Consider the following 17328-nt stretch of genomic DNA (forward strand, 5'->3'; position numbering starts at 1 on the left):
TAAAGAACTTGCTTGGAGATGGGCAGCTGGTGCATTGTTTGGCTGGGTTTCAGATCCATGTCTTTCTGCCTCCAAAGTCTGTATTCTTGGCCACTGTACTTTGCAGCCTATCTACACTTTATTAAATGTAATTTTAAGTAAGTAACAATTATGTAAAACAAAATAAGATGTAAATTTGAGGTGATTTTACTTTAAAATTATTTGCAATGTGAAAGAAGGAGAAACAGGAATATACACAGAGAGAGACTGGCTGGACTGATTGATTGAGACTGAGAAACTGGCTGAAGGAGTCAATGGTGGGGGAGGGGAAATAGAGCTCTAGCCCTCTCCACTTTTGCCTTGAATCTGTCTGGGATTTTTCATCCCACATGGGACTCCTTGTCCTCTTGCTCCTGGAGCCCTTGCTGCCTGTACTCTTTGGGCCAAGAATTTAAACTCATGAGCATTTAGCCTCCTCATCCGGGGGGCAGCTGTGAGTGGAGCGGAAGGAGTATCTCTCAACATCTGCACTGCCCTGAGGGTAGGGCTGTGACCCAAGAGCCAGGAAGATGTAAGGGCATGTTCCAATGACAGATATAAGGGCATCCCCACTAGCAAAGAGGCAGGGATGCTGACCTCTCACTCTTCGTCAAGACTTTCTGCACAGTTAGATTGTGTACCAGCTCATCAGTATGGTGGTTGTGGGGAGACTTCTTGAGACTAAGATGACAGACAGGGAGGAAGCATGACAGAGATACCAAGAGTGGGGCAAGATCATGGCATGGGCTGAAGAAACCCCTTTTGCCCTTGGGTGGTGGCACCACGGTAAAGGGGATCTGAGTCACCAGGGAAGGCATGGGATAGCTGAGACGGATTTATGCAGCAATCACCCTCATTTCCTTTCTACTCATTTGGTAGCTTTGAAGTTCTCCACCCTTTGCCTGCACGCCACCCTACCACCACCAAACCCAGCATGTGTGTGTGCGTGTGTGTGTTTTGTGTGTATGCATGCACAATTGGCTGTTGGTAAGAATGATATTAGCTAAGAACAAGGAAATTGCAACTCACTTGCTGTTTTTGACCTACAAAAACAGCTTTTTCATATGATTCAACCCAATAGGATAAACTCAAATAAAAGCCCAGGTAGAAACCTTCCACGAACTAGTGAGTTGACCATTGTTCCCAGCTCTATGATTGTGCTTTTCACACCTTATTTCAGCCAGAGGCTCTTTTCTGAGACAATTGCGTTGCTATGACCACAGTGATAAAGGGCAAGGGCATATAGTCGTTGGTTGAGAGCCGGATGAAATTTTGGCAAGAACATGCCCTGGGATTAGGTGATAATCTTGCTTCGAATTCTCTTAGCCGTCCACGAAACCTATCTTGCTGCACTCCCAGTGTTTCCGTACCTACCCTTTACTCCATGAGTCAGTTAGGCTAGCTTTCTGGAGGCAAGAATGACAAAGGGCTCAGTTGAGCTCAGAAACTATTTCAGCAACTTGCTCTGAGATCTCAAGAGGAACTGGAACGCTGTTCAGGACATTGCAGCAAGCCTGACGGTCTGCACTTAGCACCCTTCAGCTTTTCTCTTGCCCACTTCTACTGGGCCTACCTGCTTTTCTACCGATTCAAAGGCTGATGTTCACAGTGTCTTGAATTCTCACTCCCAAGGTGAGGGCATTCAATTGGGTTGGCTTAGTCACTGTCCAACATGGAACCCCTACAGATGGCTCCTGTAAGTTCCAGTAACGGTTACATAATTTATGTGGCCCAGTGAAAAATGAAAACATAGGGCTTTTGTTTCAAAATCAAGAATTTCAAAGTGGCAGCAGAAGAGGGTAACACCAAACACGGGCCCTTCTGAGCGTGTGGCCCTGTGTGGCTGCACAGGTGGAACAGCCATGAAGCTGGCCCTAGCAGGCTCAGGTGCAGAGGCCAGGGCCATTGTCAGGGTCGTAAGGGCCACCCAGAAGCCATTACAGGCCAACCCCCACCCACCCTGCTACCTTCCACAGGAGCTCACTGATGGGGTGCAATGAGACAAATAATTGGAGAACCGATTTAGCTGCAGGTAAAGCAGGGCCCAATGAAGAAACAAAGCATTGGAAAAGAGTCTTTCTAGGCCTAATGGAGCCCTGGTAGTGTAGTGGTTAAGAGCTGGGCTGCTAACCAAAAGGTTGGTAGTTTGAATCCACCAGCTGTTCCTTGGAAACTCTATTGGACAGTTCTACTCTGTCCTATGGGATCTCTATGAGTCAGAATCGACTCAACAGCAACGGTTTTCTTTTTTTCCTTTATTGTACTTTAGATGAAAGTTACAGAGCAAATAAGTTTCTCATTAAACAATTAATACACATATTGTTTTGTGTCATTGGTTACCAACCCCACATGTCAACACTCTCCCTCTCTTGACCTTGAGTTCCCTGTTACCAGCTTTCCTGTCCCGTCCTGCTTTCTCGTCCCTGCCCCTGAGCTGGTGTGCCCATTTAGTCTCATTTTGTTTTATGGGCCTGTCTAATCTTTGGCTGGAGGGTCAACCTCAGGAGAGACTTCAGTACTGAATTGAAAGGGTGTCCAGGGGCCATACTCTTGAGGTTCCTCCAGTCTCTGTCAGACCAGTAAGTCTGGTCTTTTTTTGTGAGTTAGAGTTTTGTTCTACATTTTTCTCCTGCTCTGTCCATGACCCTCTATAGTGATCCCTATCAGAGCAGTTGTTTGTGGTAGCCAGGCACCATCTAGTTGTGCTGGACTCAGTTTGGTGGAGGCTGTGGTAATTGTGGTCCATCAGTCCTTTGGACTAATCTTTCCATTGTGTCTTTGGTATTCTTCATTCTCCCTTGCTCCAGATAAGGTGGGATTAGTGGAGTATCTTTAGATGGCCGCTCACAAGCTTTTAAGATTCCAGATGCTACTCTTCAGACGTTTTTTAATGGGAGTCACTGGGTGGTGCAAATGGTTAACATTCTCATCTGCTAACCAAAATGTTGGAGGTTCGAGGCCACCCAGAGACACATTAGAAGAAAGGCCTGGCAATCTATTTTTGAAAAACCAGCCATTGAAAACCCTATGGAGTATAGTTCTATTCTGACATAGATGGGGTCCCCATGAGTCCAAACCTGTAAAGGGCCTAGTGGGTTATTCCAGGATGCTGCTTAAATTATCCAAATTATTTAACAAAAAAAGCTGGGAAATAGCTTAAAGAAAGAGCCCTACGCCTGACTGTATCTGAGTGGGGGTGAGGGGAGGGTTGTCACAGGCTGGCAAAATGCCTGACCCTGGTCATATTTTTCAGCAACTAAAGCTCTAACCTGCTCTCGCCTTGCTATGGAGTCAATTCTGACTTATGGTGCTCCCATATGTACCCCTCCCCACAGCACCAGTGAGGAACCAATTTAGGTGAGCTGCCCAGTCCAGGTGCAGCCAGTGAGAATCCCTAGGCAAGACTTTCCTCACACAAACTTCCACCTGGCACTTTGGGCAATCCAACCCCAAAACCAAATGCGTTTCCGTTGAGTCGTTTCCAACTCATAGCGACCCTCTAGGATGGAGTAGAACTGCCCCCATAGGGTTTCCAAGGCTGTAAATCTTTATGGAAGCAGATTGCCTACCTGTCTCCCTCGGAGCAGGTTTGAACCGCCAACCTTTCAGTTAGCAGCTGAGCACTTTAACCACTGTGCCACCAGGGCAACTCAGATATACAGAATCACTTCCAAGCAAGACCATATTTATTCTGGATCTTCAGTTTCAGAGTTTATTTAAAATCAGCAGGAGATTCAAACTTTCTAGAAAGAATTGCGTGCCCCCTGCTGGGTACTAAATTGCATTGATATTAAGCTGTCAACTCAATACACCAATATCTGAAAACATACTTTAGGGATTTAATCTTGTATAAGAACCAGTGAAAACAATGTGATTGATGGTGGCAAAACTGAGTTATATGCATTTGGTAATAGTTTGATTTTTTTTTTAATTTCCAATACTATAGCTTTTTTTTTTAAAAAAAAAATTGTGCATGAGGTGGAAGTTTACAGAGCAAATTAGTTTCCCATTCGATAGTTTGTACATAAAGTGTTCCATGACATTGGTTTCATTCCCCACAACGTGTCAGCACTCTCCCCGTTTCTGCCCTAGTTTCCCCACTTCCTTTCATCCTGATTTCCTATCACTTCCTGCCTTCTCATCTTTGCTTTTGGGCAAATGTTTCCCTTTTGATCTCATATAATTGATTGTTCTAAGGAGCACTTTTACCTAGGGTGTTGTTTTATTTTATGGAGGGGTCTATGGTTTAGCTGAAAGGTGGTCTCTGGGAATGGCTTTAGTTGCAGTTGAGAAGGGTGTCTTAGGGTCATAATCTCGGGGGAAAAATATACTTTAGGGATTTAACCTTTTGTAAGAACCAGTGAAAACAATATGACACATGGTGGCTAAACTGAGTTATAAGCATTTGGTAACAGACTGAATTTTTAAATGTTATATGACTCCTGTTGTTAGGTGCCGTCAAGCAGACTTTGACTCATAGCGACCCATGTGACAGATTAGAACTGCACCCATAGGGTTTTCTTGGTTGTAATCTTTATGGGAGCAGATCGCCAGATCTTTTCTCCTGCTAAGCCGCTGCATGGGTTCAAACTGCCAACCTTTCCGTTAGCAGCCGAGTGCTTAACTTTGCCATCGTAACCATTTTTAAGTGTACATTTCAGTAGCATTAATTACATTCACTGTGTTGTACAAACATCACTAGTATCTATTTCCAAAACTTTCTCATCACCCCAAACAGAAATTCTGCCCATTAAGCAATACATCCCCCATTTCCCTCTCCCCCAGCCCCTGGTTAATGACTAATAAACTTGTCTCTACGCATTTACTTATTCTGGATATTTCATACTAGTAGAATCATACAATATTTTTTCTTTTGTGTCTGGCTTATTTTACTTAACATAATGTTTTCAAGGTTCATCCATGCCATACCACGTATCAGAGCTTCATTCCTTTTTATGGCTAAATAATATTCTATTGTATATATATCACATTTTGCTTGTCTGTTCATCTGTTGATGGACACTTTGGTTGTCTCCATCTTTTGGCTATTGGGAATGGTGCTGCTGTAAACATTGGTGTCTGTATGAGTCCCTGCTTTCAAGTCTTTTGATATACCCTGGAGAGGAATTGCTGGGTCATATGGTAATTCTATAAGTTTTTGAGGAACCAGCAAACTGTTTTCCACAGCAGCTACACCATTTTATATTCCTATCAGTAATATGTGAGGGGTCCAATTTCTGCACATTCTCACCAACACTTGTTATTTTGTTTTTGTTTTTAAATAACCATCCTAGTGGGTGTGAAGTGGTATTTCATTGTGATTTTGATTTGCATTTCCCTAATGACTGATGACATTGAGCATCATTTCATGTACTTATTGGCCATTTGTTTATTTTCATTGGTGAGATATCTACTCAAGGCCTTTGATCATTTTTTAATTGGGTTGTTTGTCTTTTTGTTGTTGAGGTATACGAGTTCTTTATATATCCTGGATATTAAACCCTATCAGATATATGGTTACCAAATATTTTCTTCCATTCTGTAGGTTGTCATTTCACTTTCCTGACAATGTCCTTTGATGCACAGTGTCGTTAAATTTTAAGTCACTGTCTTCTTGATTAATGAGATCAGTAATATCCATCTTAACAAGTGGATGCAAGGGTTAGAGATCACGTGTCTGAAGTACATAGAAGTGCTCAATTAATCATGGCTGTCACGGTTATTGTTACTATTAAGAAGTGAGTCTAAGTTGGGTTCAAAGGATGGGCAGCTCCTGGACCCAGATTCCGTTTCTAGAGGACAGATGCTGCATCTCTAGTCCTGTCTGGCCCAGAAACTTACCCCTGGGCCACCAGGGCAGTACTCACGCTGGGCACCGGAGTCTCTTTCCAGTTGCCGTAGAGTCAATTCCAGCTTACAGCGACCCCGTGTGTGTGTCAAAGCAGAACTGTGCTTCATAGAGTTTTCAATGGTGATTTTTTGGAAGTAATTATCAGGGCTTTTCTTCTGAGACATCTCTGGGTGGACTTGTACCTCCAACCTTTTGGTTAGCGGCCAAGCACGTTAACCATTTGCACCTCCTAGGGATGCTGGGAGTCTCTTTAGAACCACATGATCATGATCCAGAATGCTGATGTCATGAAATACACCTCACCAGACAATTCTGAATAATTCTACTTTTTAGATATATCCCAACTCTCCCTACTTTCACCCCCCCACCCCCATGCTAGTCTAAGCCATCATCTCTCACTTAAGCTAACACAAAGGTCTTCTAAATTGTCTTCCATTTCTAGTCTTATCCTGCTCAAACCTACACTCCAGTGACTTATATTAAAAAAATAAAATCCGATCATGCCATCTCTCCCCCATTTTAAACCTTTCAATGACTTAGAGTGAAATCCTTAAAATGACCCCTGCCTTGCCCATCCAGCTTGCTTGTAATGGCAGTCCCACCTCCAGGATACATGCAATTTGCTCCCTCTGCAAGCAACCCTCATCTCCTATCCTTCCCCTGGCTACTCCTACCCATCTTTCAGGTGTTGCCTCACAAGATCAAGAGTGTACAAGAAATAATACATTTTCTTCAAAGTAAATTAAATCTATTTGGTCCCATTCTGCCACATTGGAAGGAAATTAAATCTGTGGTCACTGGGTGTCTTTCCCTCTTCTAGGGTCTCACAAGCATTTAGGAAGGTCATGAATGACCTGGAAATTGGGCAAAAACCCCTAATCTTCAGTCTGTCTGGGCCCCTGCTGCTGTCCTCACTGCCAAGTCTGAAGAGCCCTTGAAGGAGGTGGCTCCAGTGCTTGGGGGTCTTTGCCTCTGCTGGAAGACTTGGTGCTGAGGCTCAGGTCTTCTTCAAAACACCCCATAAACCATAACCCTCTGCGGTTATCTCACTGGACTACCACCAGAGTGGGGCACAGCTTCCCACTACTCCCACAAGCTCCTAGCTTTAGCACCCTCTTCTCTTTCCCTCGCTTGCTTGACACCTCACATTGTGTCCTAAAGGAGCAGGGTTGTTGCTGGGCACGTCTGCTTTCTGCTGTGCACAGGAAGCACAAGAGCCCGGTCACCCCCTTGGAAAGGGAGTGGGAAAAATTCAGAAACAAAATATTTTAAATTATCTGCTATAAACCCAAAAACCCATTGCTGTTGAATCAATTCCAACTCATAGTGACCCTATAGGTCAGAGTAGAACTGCCCCATAGGGTTCCCAAAGACCAGCTGGTGGATTTGAACTGCTGACCTTTCGGTTAGTAGCCAAGCTCTTAACCACTCCACCACCAGGGCTCCAAATTATCTGCTATAAAATCTCCTTGTTACAAGGTTTCCTTGATTACCCAACGTAAATCAGGTCCTCCCAGTGGTAAACTCCTGTATCCTGCAGTAGCCACTGTTGGTGCTCAAATCCCCTTTACCTCGTCTGTGTACCCATTCCCCAGCCACTGTGTGTTGACTGTCTAGGGTTCATTGTTACACCATTTTCTGGAGAGTTGCCTTTCCTAGAAATACCTGGAAGGTTATGTCCTCCCTGGGGGATGGCTGGAGGGACACAGGCAATGACTGACCGATTGCTAAACCAGCTGCTGTCAAGTTGATTCCAACTCATAGTGACCCTATAGGACAAGGCAGAACTGCCCCCCTTGAGTTTCCAAGGCTGTAACGGAGGAGCCCTGACGGTGCAGTGGCTAAGCACTCAGCTGCTAACTGCAAGGTTGGCAGTTTGAACCCACCAGCCACTCTGTGGGAGAAAGATGTGGCAGTCTAATTCCGTAAAGATTACAGCCATGGAAACCCTATGGGGCAGTTCTACTCTGTCCTATGTGGCCACTATGAGCTGATATTGACTTCACAGCACTGGGTTTTTAAATCTTTACAGGTCACCAACTTGGCCTACAGCTGTCTTACAGGCATCATACTCTGATTCAACTGAACAAAGACAACTTCCATATTTTACCAAAAATCAAAACCTGTTGCTATTGATTCATAGTGACCCCATAGTACAGAGTAGAACTGCCTCATAGGGTTTCCAAGGCTGTAATCTTTACAGAAGCCGACTGCCACGTTTTTTTTCCCGTGGAGTAGCTGGTGGTTTTGAACCATCATCGACCTTTCAGTTAGCAGCCGAGTACTTAACCACTGTGTCACCAGGGCTCTTTTCATATTTTACTAGTTTACCAATGTTCCAGGGAAAAGCCTGGCCCACATACAAGGCTGGATTCACGTGACCATCCACTAAATTCTTAAATGTTAGTGCCTTAGATATTACATACCACAAATAAGCTGTAGTAAAATCTGTTTCACTGGAGTGTGGAATAACTGTGACATTCTAGGCACTTTAATTTTTTGAAAAGCTATTTTTGTTTTCTCTCTTGGTATGAAAATTTTTTTCAAACATCTTAATTCTCCTTTCCTCAGCTATTGAAGAGACTGGTGCCTTGGGGGTCTTTGTTCTCAAGATGAGTGACTTCCAGGCAGGACACTGATGCATACGGAGGAGACGAGTCCAGCTGTGTCTGCATTACAGAGCAGCTGCTACAACCACGTTTCTGGTCAAAACCCTAAAGTCAGCTCCTTTGTTTTATGATGTACCTCTTCCTCCTAAAAGCTAGGGAAACAATAGCGCCAGTATAAAAGGATGGGGAGGAAGACAGATCTCCAATTATTCAGTGTTTTCAGTGAGGGATATAGAAGTATCAACTAGGGTCCCTTCCCTCAGAAATGTAGAGGATCAGTAAAAGAGAGGAAGACCCTCAAGGAGATGGACTGACACAGTGGCTGCAACAATGGGCTCAAAGATAATGACTGTGAGCAGGGCGCAGGACTGGGCAGTGTTTTGTTCTGTGGTGCACAGGGTCGCTGTGAGTCGGAACCGACTCGACGGCACCTAACAAACAACTACCCACAGTTTACAATCTGCACAGGGAACAAGAAAGACACCATTTAACAGAGACAAATGACTCCAGGAGATAATGTACATGAATCTGTTTTTCAAGGTGCAAGTTCTTACACAAATATGTAACTAAGTACTGATTCCACAGTGTTTTGGTTATATTTGAATGGGCTTTGAGAAAATAAGAAATGCCGTTACTGGATAAAACTAGTGGTCCAACTAGCCAAAGATCTTTTCCAGTGGCACAAAGGAAACTGTAGGGAGAGCAGAGGATCAGACAGCTATTTAATCTGTAAATTTATCCACAGTTTGAAAACCTATGGGGAGCCTTAGGGATCACAGTAATCAGTGAATGGGATACCTATATATCCATAACATCCACAGGCTAAGGACATATCCACCGCATCCACTCAGAATGCTTCTCAAAGTGGGGTTACATGAGAAGTTAATGATTTGTATGTCTGGCTTCCTTTCTCTTTGCCTTTCCCGCTCGTATCTTTAATCACCTTGCATCACAGGGTACATGTAAGTAATCAGAAGTGTTAAACTCTGACAGGAAGATAAAATCAGAGTTAAGGGAAAATGTTTAACAATTATGTTCAAACACAAGCTGGTGAATGAAGAGCTTTATTCTCAAAGAGCCAAATAGTCTACATTCTTGAGAAATCTCAGTTTCTCATCCTGGTGAATATTTTCACATTGTACTTTGCTGCAACAAACTAAGGGGTATACATTTTTGAGTGCTGATTTATTGCTAAAAGATTTGAGTTAGAAAACTTAAAAAAAAATTTTTGTACCTAGGTATTAAAAAAAAAAAAAATTGTCCATGAAGAAGGAGCTGGGTGTCAGTTTCCAATGGGGGGAACATTCTCATGGAGGTATTGTAAGGCTAAGTCTGTCCACTTCATTTCTTGTTCTTTAACAGACTCTGTGGTGCCACCATTGTCTTGTTCAGGTTCGGGAAGTTCATTCTGAAAAGGTATAGTGGACATTCAGATCAATAACATGTTTTGCATTAACAAACCTCTTAAAACTCAAGAGCACTTAGAAGTAACACCTGTGAGTTCCTAGGAACAGGAAGCATAATTGATAGAAGTATATTCCAAAGAAAGAGCTAGAATAAACAGATGTGAGGAGAACATCAGAAGTATTGCTCTAATGCGGCCTGGCCCTTTTACAGTAGGGAACGATGGACGTTATGACATTTTTAACAGGAGGCAGGATGGCAGAAGAATTAAGGGCATAGGCTTTTGGAAGCCAAACGGGATCCATGCCGACTCCATCATTTGCTGTGTAACTCTGGCCAAGATAATCAACCCCTCAGAGCCAACATGCCCATATAATAAAGGAAGTAAGGATTACTAAAAATATATAGTTAACAGCTGAGACTCCCCCTAGTGGTGGAGCAGGGCAACATAAGACACGGCAAATCACCACATCTCACCAACAATTCGCTTAAAATGGCAAGCCATGGGCCACACAATCAACTGAAAGTAGAATCTAGGATAGTTTACTTATATTTTAAAATTAAATTTATTGCTACCAGAACTCTGCTTTGTACCATCGTCTCAGTGATACCAATATACTTCTTTTCAGTTACCCGAATTTAGACATTTTTTAGAGTTAGCAGACTATTACTGAATATCCAAACTTATGATTTCCCACTGGATTCCAATTTGCAGTACATTAGTATAATATTTTTACCCTTTAAAATAATGTTTAATATATATAAAATGTTTACTCATAAACTGTACAAATGTATTTGAATCACGTCTTGCTTTACAAATTTAAGACTGAGATTCAAACACGTGTACAAATTGAAAAGAACTATCATTTATCGTAAAGCAATAATAAACTCAAACTTAAAAAAAGAAAATTTTGGTTTCAATATTGTACTTATAGCTTATAAAGCATAAACAGGTCCTTGGTTAATGAATTATTTAATTCAGAGGAAGACAGCTTTGCTTAATTACATCCTATCTGTGGTTTGAGTCTTCTAAAATAACATGTCTTTCAATTGGCACAATTTATTTTGCAGTGAATGCCAACATATAAAATTGCATATATTCCTGAAAAACAAAAACAGAAGTATTATAAACAGTCATCCAATGTTTAAAATGGCCACAATTCTGTGTAGCTCCTCCTATCAAAAAGCGGAATCTATTCCCCAGTCTTGACTTTGGACTGGCTGTGTGGCTTGCTTTGGCCAACAGACTGCAGCTGCAGTGCCACTGTGCCAGTTCTGAGCCTGTCTCTTGAGGTCTGGCAATTTCCTTTCTTGCTGCTCTTGAGACATGAGACAGCCATGTGAAGTCTAGGCTGGCCGCTGGATAAGGAGACACATGGCCTAGTCACCCCATCACCCCAGCCAACAACCTGCTAACAGCCAGACATGTGAGGCCATCCTAGATCACCCAGCCTCCAGCCAACCTGCAAAGGGGGTTTTCCAGAGACCAGGGAAGAAAAGAGTGTTTTAGGAGCCTGTTGGTCTAAACGTAGAAGAGAAGCCAGGTTATCTGTTGAACATTTTCCAGAGAAGCTAGAATAGGTGCATGTACCAAGGATGTGAGTTCCTAATAATGGCAAGAGACTGGTAAACCACAGGCGGAAGTGAGAAACACAGCTTATATGCCTTCAGATGTGATACTGCTGCTTATTCTTCCCCATCTTACCCATTAAACTCTCATTATTTGGCTTACCTCTGGCTTTGGTGTAGTGGACTGAGCACAGGTCAGAACCTGGGTTCCAGTCCTAACATGGTACCTGACTGAGCTGGTCACTTCACCTCTCTAAGCCACATTTCTCTTCAAAGAAAAAGTCAGACTAGATGCTCTCTAAAGCCTTCTGAAGCTAGAGAATTTCACAGGTTTGATTTCTTTGCCCTACTAGCTTATCTATCCATAAATATCTTGCCTCAAGCAGGGCCCTCCAGATCATACCCTTCACCCTTCATGCTCAGCACAATTCATAACCTACCAGAGGTATTGCAACATCCTCATAGGGCAGCTTATCTTCTCGCCAAGCATCATCAATCAAATCCAAGATCCTTCCATCTCTCTGTACCTCACTGTCCATTCTCCAGCTGCTTTGATCTTGTCAGATCTGTAAGCCAAATAGATTATTTCTTAAATGTGAAGGCTCAGGAGATGGGGTAATCCAGTATAATCCAGCACTAAGATTCCCCAGGCTTTTTGTTTTCTGGTATAACATCATCTGGGTCAGGTGACAACTTACTTATAAGACTCAGCATACCCCCAGCTGAGGGATGCTTTAAAAGTGTATACCGGACAGATATAGCACAGGTTGGGGGTGGGGGGTGTGGCAGGGAGACCAATTCCATAGAGCGTGAAAGGAGGGCAACATATGTGAGAGCCTTATTCAGGAAGCCACCTGTTGCCACTGAGTCAATTCCAACTCATGAGACCACAGTACACCTAAAATGCAGCTTTTCCCTCCTAGCTGCCCATTCACTTTTCCCCAGAGCTTTGAACCAGTTCTTCCAGTTCAGTCATGGCCAAAGAAGTGTCACTGGAAGAGACACAAATTTTTTAAATTTGGGTGCTCTGGAACCATAACTGGGAATGGGAAAAATTATAGGTCGAAGCCCTGGAATGGGAGACTCGGAAGAGGCATAGTGGGCCCTTTCAGGAGCCTGATGCGTGAGAATGGATTATTGCCAGGAATGAGGAGAGCGACACACATTCAAAGCGGTGCAGTCAGCCACGATCTCTGAGCTGGACACCGCTGTTTCTTACTCTGTCCAAATCCGAAGGGCAAGAGATTTGGTTGGTATGCAACCAATAGCTGCCCTTGTTTTTTAAGAGGGGGATTAAGTTTCTAGGAGGGCTTTGACCTGTAATTTTTCCTGTTCTGATTATGGTTCTGGGTCACCCAAATTTAAAAAATTCGGGTCTGTTCTGGTTTCGCCTCCTAGGCCACAACTGAACCAATTCGAAGCCCTGCTTTTCCTTGATTGTGAGGCCTTTGATGAGCTCCTGACTCGTAACCGCCTGCTAAGTCCTGTCTCCAGCCCCTCACACATTTCCTGCACTACATTTACAAAAGTCTCTGCCTGCCTTGGTATTTTTTTTTTCCACATGGATAATTCTTTTTTTTTTTTTTACTTTAGATGAAGGTTTACAGAATAGTTTCTCATTAAACAGTACACATATTGCCCTATGACAATGGTTAACAACCCCACGACATGTCAACACTGCCCTTTCTCAACCTTGGGTTCCCTATCACCAGCTTTCCTGTCCCCTCCTGCCTTCTAGTCCTTGTCCCTGGACTTCTGTGCTCATTAGTCCCGTTTTGTTTTATGGGGCTGTTCAATCCCCGGCTGAACGGTGAACCTCAGGAGTGACTTCACCACTGGGCTAAAAGGGTGTCCGGGGGCCGTACTCTCAGGGTTTCTCCAGTCTCTGTCAGGCCAGTAAATCTGGTCTTTTTTTGTGTGTTAGAATTTTGTTCTACATCCTTCTCCAGCTCTGACCAGGACCCTCTGTTGTGATCCCAGTCAGAGCAGTCAGTGGCGGTAGCCAGGCACCATCTAGCTGTACTGGACTCAGTCTGGTGGAGGCCTTGGTAGCTGTGGTCCATTAGTCCTTTGGACTAATCTTTTCCTTGTATCCTGTTCTCTTCATTGTCTCTTGCTCCCGAAGGGGTGACAGCAGTGGAGTATCTTAGATCGCTGCTCACAGGCTTTTAAGACCTCAGACGCTACTCACCAAGGTACAATATAGAACATTGTCTTTATAAACTGTTATGCCAATTGAGCTAGATGTTCCCCCAGACCATGGTCCCCACAGCCCTCTGGTGCCTTGGCATTTTTAAGGTACAAGAGTTAAGTGAAAAACTGAACTGAGTTACACATAGTGACCAACAGCAGATCTGACACAAATCCTCAAGGCAATAAAGAAGTCAGCGGTTTAGCTACCTCCTTTCTTAAAATAGAACCCTGAGTGAACTCTGAGAAGTGAATAACAGTGGCAGGACCCCACGCTGCCCCCCAGTTTCTGCTTCCACTTGGGGTTCCTTCCCTGGATTCCTACTGCTGCTCCCCCTTTAATAATCTGGCTCAAGTGGTCAAGATACTTAGCTCCTTTAGCATATTTGATTCCTCATGTTTCCTCCTGGAACAGTTGCAATCTAATCCAAAGGGATGGGTAGCTTGGTGGGTACCTCTGGGTTCCCAATCTCCAAGTTTAAGACCCGTCTCATCATGGGAACCACTTTACTGTGCTCCCTGCTACAAAGGCGCCATCCTGAAGGCCTGGAGGCCACTGGCACCAAAGGCACTCCAGTCACTCTCAGTTTCTGAGACAACAGAGACTCATACAGGAACCATCTTTGGGGGTAGAATCCAATTCCTTCATACAGGCCTGTACTTGGTCCAAATAGTATAACTGCACAATAGCTCTAACACTGGGGCAATAATTACACAGGTTGGGGTGGGGGAAGTTTTTTACTCCTGTAAGGATCCAGGCAAAACTGTGAAGCAAAAGGTGCCCAGCTACTTCTGTCACCAGTGAACCAGTTGAGGAAGATCTTAGTATTTCACCTAAGAATTACTGTACTATACTACCCAGTGGATATTGTAAATCAAGTTGAAGGATCTTGTGTTTAGGAAATTTACATACAAGGAGTTTTCACCTTCAGTTCCAGTTATACCTGTGGAGTTGCTGTTCTCCAAGGGCTCTCCTTTTTCCTGCTACCACTCCCTTTGTCCTCTCTGCTCTGCTCCCCTCCCCCATGCCCACGTCACTTTTCTCCACTGATTGAAACCTGCAGATTTTTCCGGGCCCACAGAGATTCCACCTTTTGTAAAATTTTCTGAAATCACTCGAGTTTCAGAAAATTTTCTGTTGTTGCTTTTTGTCATTATGATCCACTAAACAAGTTAGGTCAGCACTGTGACCCACTGATTAGGTATTATTATCTCCAATTGTTATGTCTCAATTTTGTATTAATGACTCCTTAGCATGCCTTTCTCCAATTTGGTTTCAATCTCTTTTCACCTGCCTCTCTTCCAAACACCTTCAATCCTGTCACACTTCCCAGCCTTTGCACTTAAAACCTCTCTTTCCCTACCATTAACGCCCACTTTTCCTTCCAAACTCAGCTCAGGGATCAACATCCCATTCCCAATCCCGGAGTTAGGTGGCTTCACCCTTAACGGACTGCGGGAGTGGAAAGCATCAATATATGCATGTCTACGACACAGCCGAAGGAGCCCTAGTAGCGCAGTGGTTAAAACGCTCGGCTTCTAACAGAAAGATCAGCGGTTTGAACCCACCAGCTGCTTAGGGAGAAAGATGTGGCAGTCTGCTTCCTAAAGATTACAGCCTTAGAAACTCTATGGGGCAGTTCTACTCTGTACTATAGGGTCGCTGTGAGTCGGAACGGACTGGAAGCAGTGGGTTTGTTTTTGGTTTTAAGACACGGCCACTGTCCCGAGCACTCACCACGCTCGACCGAAGGCACTTGCAATTTCCTAAACAAACTTTTCTCTCCCACACCTTTTTGTCTACACATGTGTCAGTCCCAATGCCTGGGATGCTCTTTCCTCTTATTTCGGCTAATTCTCGTTTAAAAAACTCAGCTCCCGGGGCGCCTCCTGAGGGAGGTCTTCTTTCAGCCTCCAGGAGAGCGCGGTCCCCAGCCCCCCCATGGGTCCTATCGTCTCTGGGCGCAATGAACGGTCCCAATTACAGCTTGTCACACTAAGTGCCTGTTATACTTGTCTTCCCAGAAACGCGATGCGCGTTCCCTGAAACAGGGACACGTTTTACCCATCTCTGTACTTCATAGCTCTGTAAACGTGAATTTACAGACGCAAGCAGAATAACCTTTCCTTCGCAAGAAATGACCCTCGCAGGCCACCACCATCTATACGGTTGTGTGCGTTGCCGCCCCACAGCTGCGGCTTCCGGCCTGAGGCTGGATATACCAAATGTGAAAGCGGGGAGGGGGGGATTCTCGACCGCCGCGAATGCTCCTTTCCACCGCACAAGGCGTGTGGTACAGGTGTTGACTCCCAGGAAGCAAAGTAAGGTTACCGACTTCAACCAATGGGGGATAGGGAGGGAGTCCAGCGTAAAGAACGAAGGCCTTCTCATCCCTCCAGGACCTAGGTTAGGAGCGCGGGAATTTCTTACCAGCACCCGGCCCACCGCAGCTCTCTCTTCCGCCGAGCCACACTCTCCGCATCACGTCACCCGTACGCTCTTCGCGTAGATTCGTGGATGTGGGTGAGTCCATTTGCGTGCGCAGAGGGGAGGTCTTGAGAGGACGTTGTTTCGATGAATAATGAGCGGGCAGTGGGAGGAACGAACGTGCTAACGACAGGCTGAACGTAAGGCTGGCGGTGACGCGCGTGCGCGTCCCCGGCGCGAGGTAACGGCGGGAAGGCTCGGGGGCGCGCTTGTGGTATCCTGGTAACTGCCTCTGCGCGTGGAGCACTGGGTGAGGGGTGGGCTCGTCCGGAGGGCGACCTGGCTGTGGTGATGCCGCTAGCCGCGCGGCCGCACGGCCCGGGGCTGGTCCCCGCCGCCGCCGGCAAGCCGCCAAGCCTGCCTCCGCCGGCACAGGCCCGCTCTCGCGCCCCTCCCCTCGGCTACGCTGCGTGCTCCTTGCCATCCCGTGAAGGCGGACGCAGGTCCATCCAGCGCGCTGTCCGGGCTCACCAGGTGATTAGGCCTTCCCGAATCCGGCAGCGGGAAGGGGTCCTTCGGGGGTCGGTGGGCTGGGGAGCAGTTCCCAGTTCACTCTTCCCTGGCAAAGCCTGCGGGCAGTATCCTTCTTACAAGTCTGGACCCTCAGCACAACCCCTTCCGTAGGCTGCTGGACAGGGGCACATTAGTCAATAAGCAACGCACGCACGGGCTTGTGTTTACTAATCTGTAGTGCACAATTTCACATGGCCTGTGTTTTTCACCACATCAGTGTGGCCATGTGAAATTGTGCACTGCAGATTAATAAATGCAAGTAAGCCCGTGTGTGCCTTGTTTGTTGGGTAATCTGTCCCTGCTGCTGGATCTGGTTAGAATTGTCTAGCATTGTTGCTACTTAATTAATTGCAGGTGATACAGGCTAATCTATGGTTGTGTATTAAGTTTAACAATTTTTGAAAAGCGAATTGGTTTAAAAATGTTAATATTTAGTACAGGAAGTACGAGGATGTGGCAAAAACCGTGAAGGACTGAAGTTGGGGAACCCTGAGCTGCTTGCACCATGCATACAAGTCAGGACTGGGAACTACTTAAGAGTAGGTTTAAGATGGTGATTCCTTAGAAACACTTTAATCATGAAAATACTTAAAGACGGTAAATCTAGGTTCGTGATGGGGTTTTTCTTATATCCCTATAACAACAGGAGAGTAAAGATAAGGCTGTCAGAGACTAGTCTTCATTTAT

At 44.9% G+C, this 17328-nt stretch overlaps 2 protein-coding genes across 6 annotated transcripts in view; one reads left to right on the forward strand and one right to left on the reverse strand.

The window, feature by feature from the left end:
• Positions 1 to 9682: 9682 nt before the first annotated feature.
• On the reverse strand, positions 9683 to 16136 carry ANAPC13 (anaphase promoting complex subunit 13). Its single transcript, XM_004381416.2, has 3 exons — positions 16072 to 16136; positions 11891 to 12016; positions 9683 to 9885 (listed from the first exon to the last, which is right to left on the reverse strand). The coding sequence occupies exons 2-3, from the start codon at positions 11987 to 11989 to the stop codon at positions 9760 to 9762; spliced, it is 225 nt and encodes a 74-aa protein (XP_004381473.1). The 5' UTR covers positions 11990 to 12016; positions 16072 to 16136; the 3' UTR covers positions 9683 to 9759.
• The window catches only part of CEP63 (centrosomal protein 63), an 80373-nt gene continuing 79098 nt past the window's right edge, over positions 16054 to 17328 (forward strand). The window contains exon 1 of one of the 5 annotated variants that reach the window (XM_023735975.1): positions 16054 to 16164. Coding sequence is in view for 2 of the 5 variants with exons in the window: in XM_023735974.1 (XP_023591742.1) it covers positions 16420 to 16602 (183 nt within the window). In the remaining 3 variants the exon portion in view is untranslated. Of the gene's footprint in view, positions 16165 to 16244; positions 16310 to 16393; positions 16603 to 17328 lie in introns of those variants that run through there. The other 4 variants (XM_023735976.1, XM_023735974.1, XM_023735977.1 and 1 more) reach the window with 4 other exon arrangements.

The sequence above is a fragment of the Trichechus manatus genome, unplaced genomic scaffold (genome assembly GCF_000243295.1).
Source record: "Trichechus manatus latirostris isolate Lorelei unplaced genomic scaffold, TriManLat1.0 scaffold00084, whole genome shotgun sequence".
Lineage (NCBI taxonomy): Eukaryota > Metazoa > Chordata > Mammalia > Sirenia > Trichechidae > Trichechus > Trichechus manatus.

Coding starts and splice junctions, on each gene's coding strand:
- ANAPC13 (XM_004381416.2), bottom strand. CDS start 11,989: ATGGACAGTGAGGTACAGAGAGATGGAAGGATCTTGGATTTGATTGAT. Junction 9,886..11,890: donor AGGATGTTGCAATACCTCTG/GTAGGTTATGAA, acceptor ATACCTTTTCAG/AATGAACTTCCCGAACCTGA.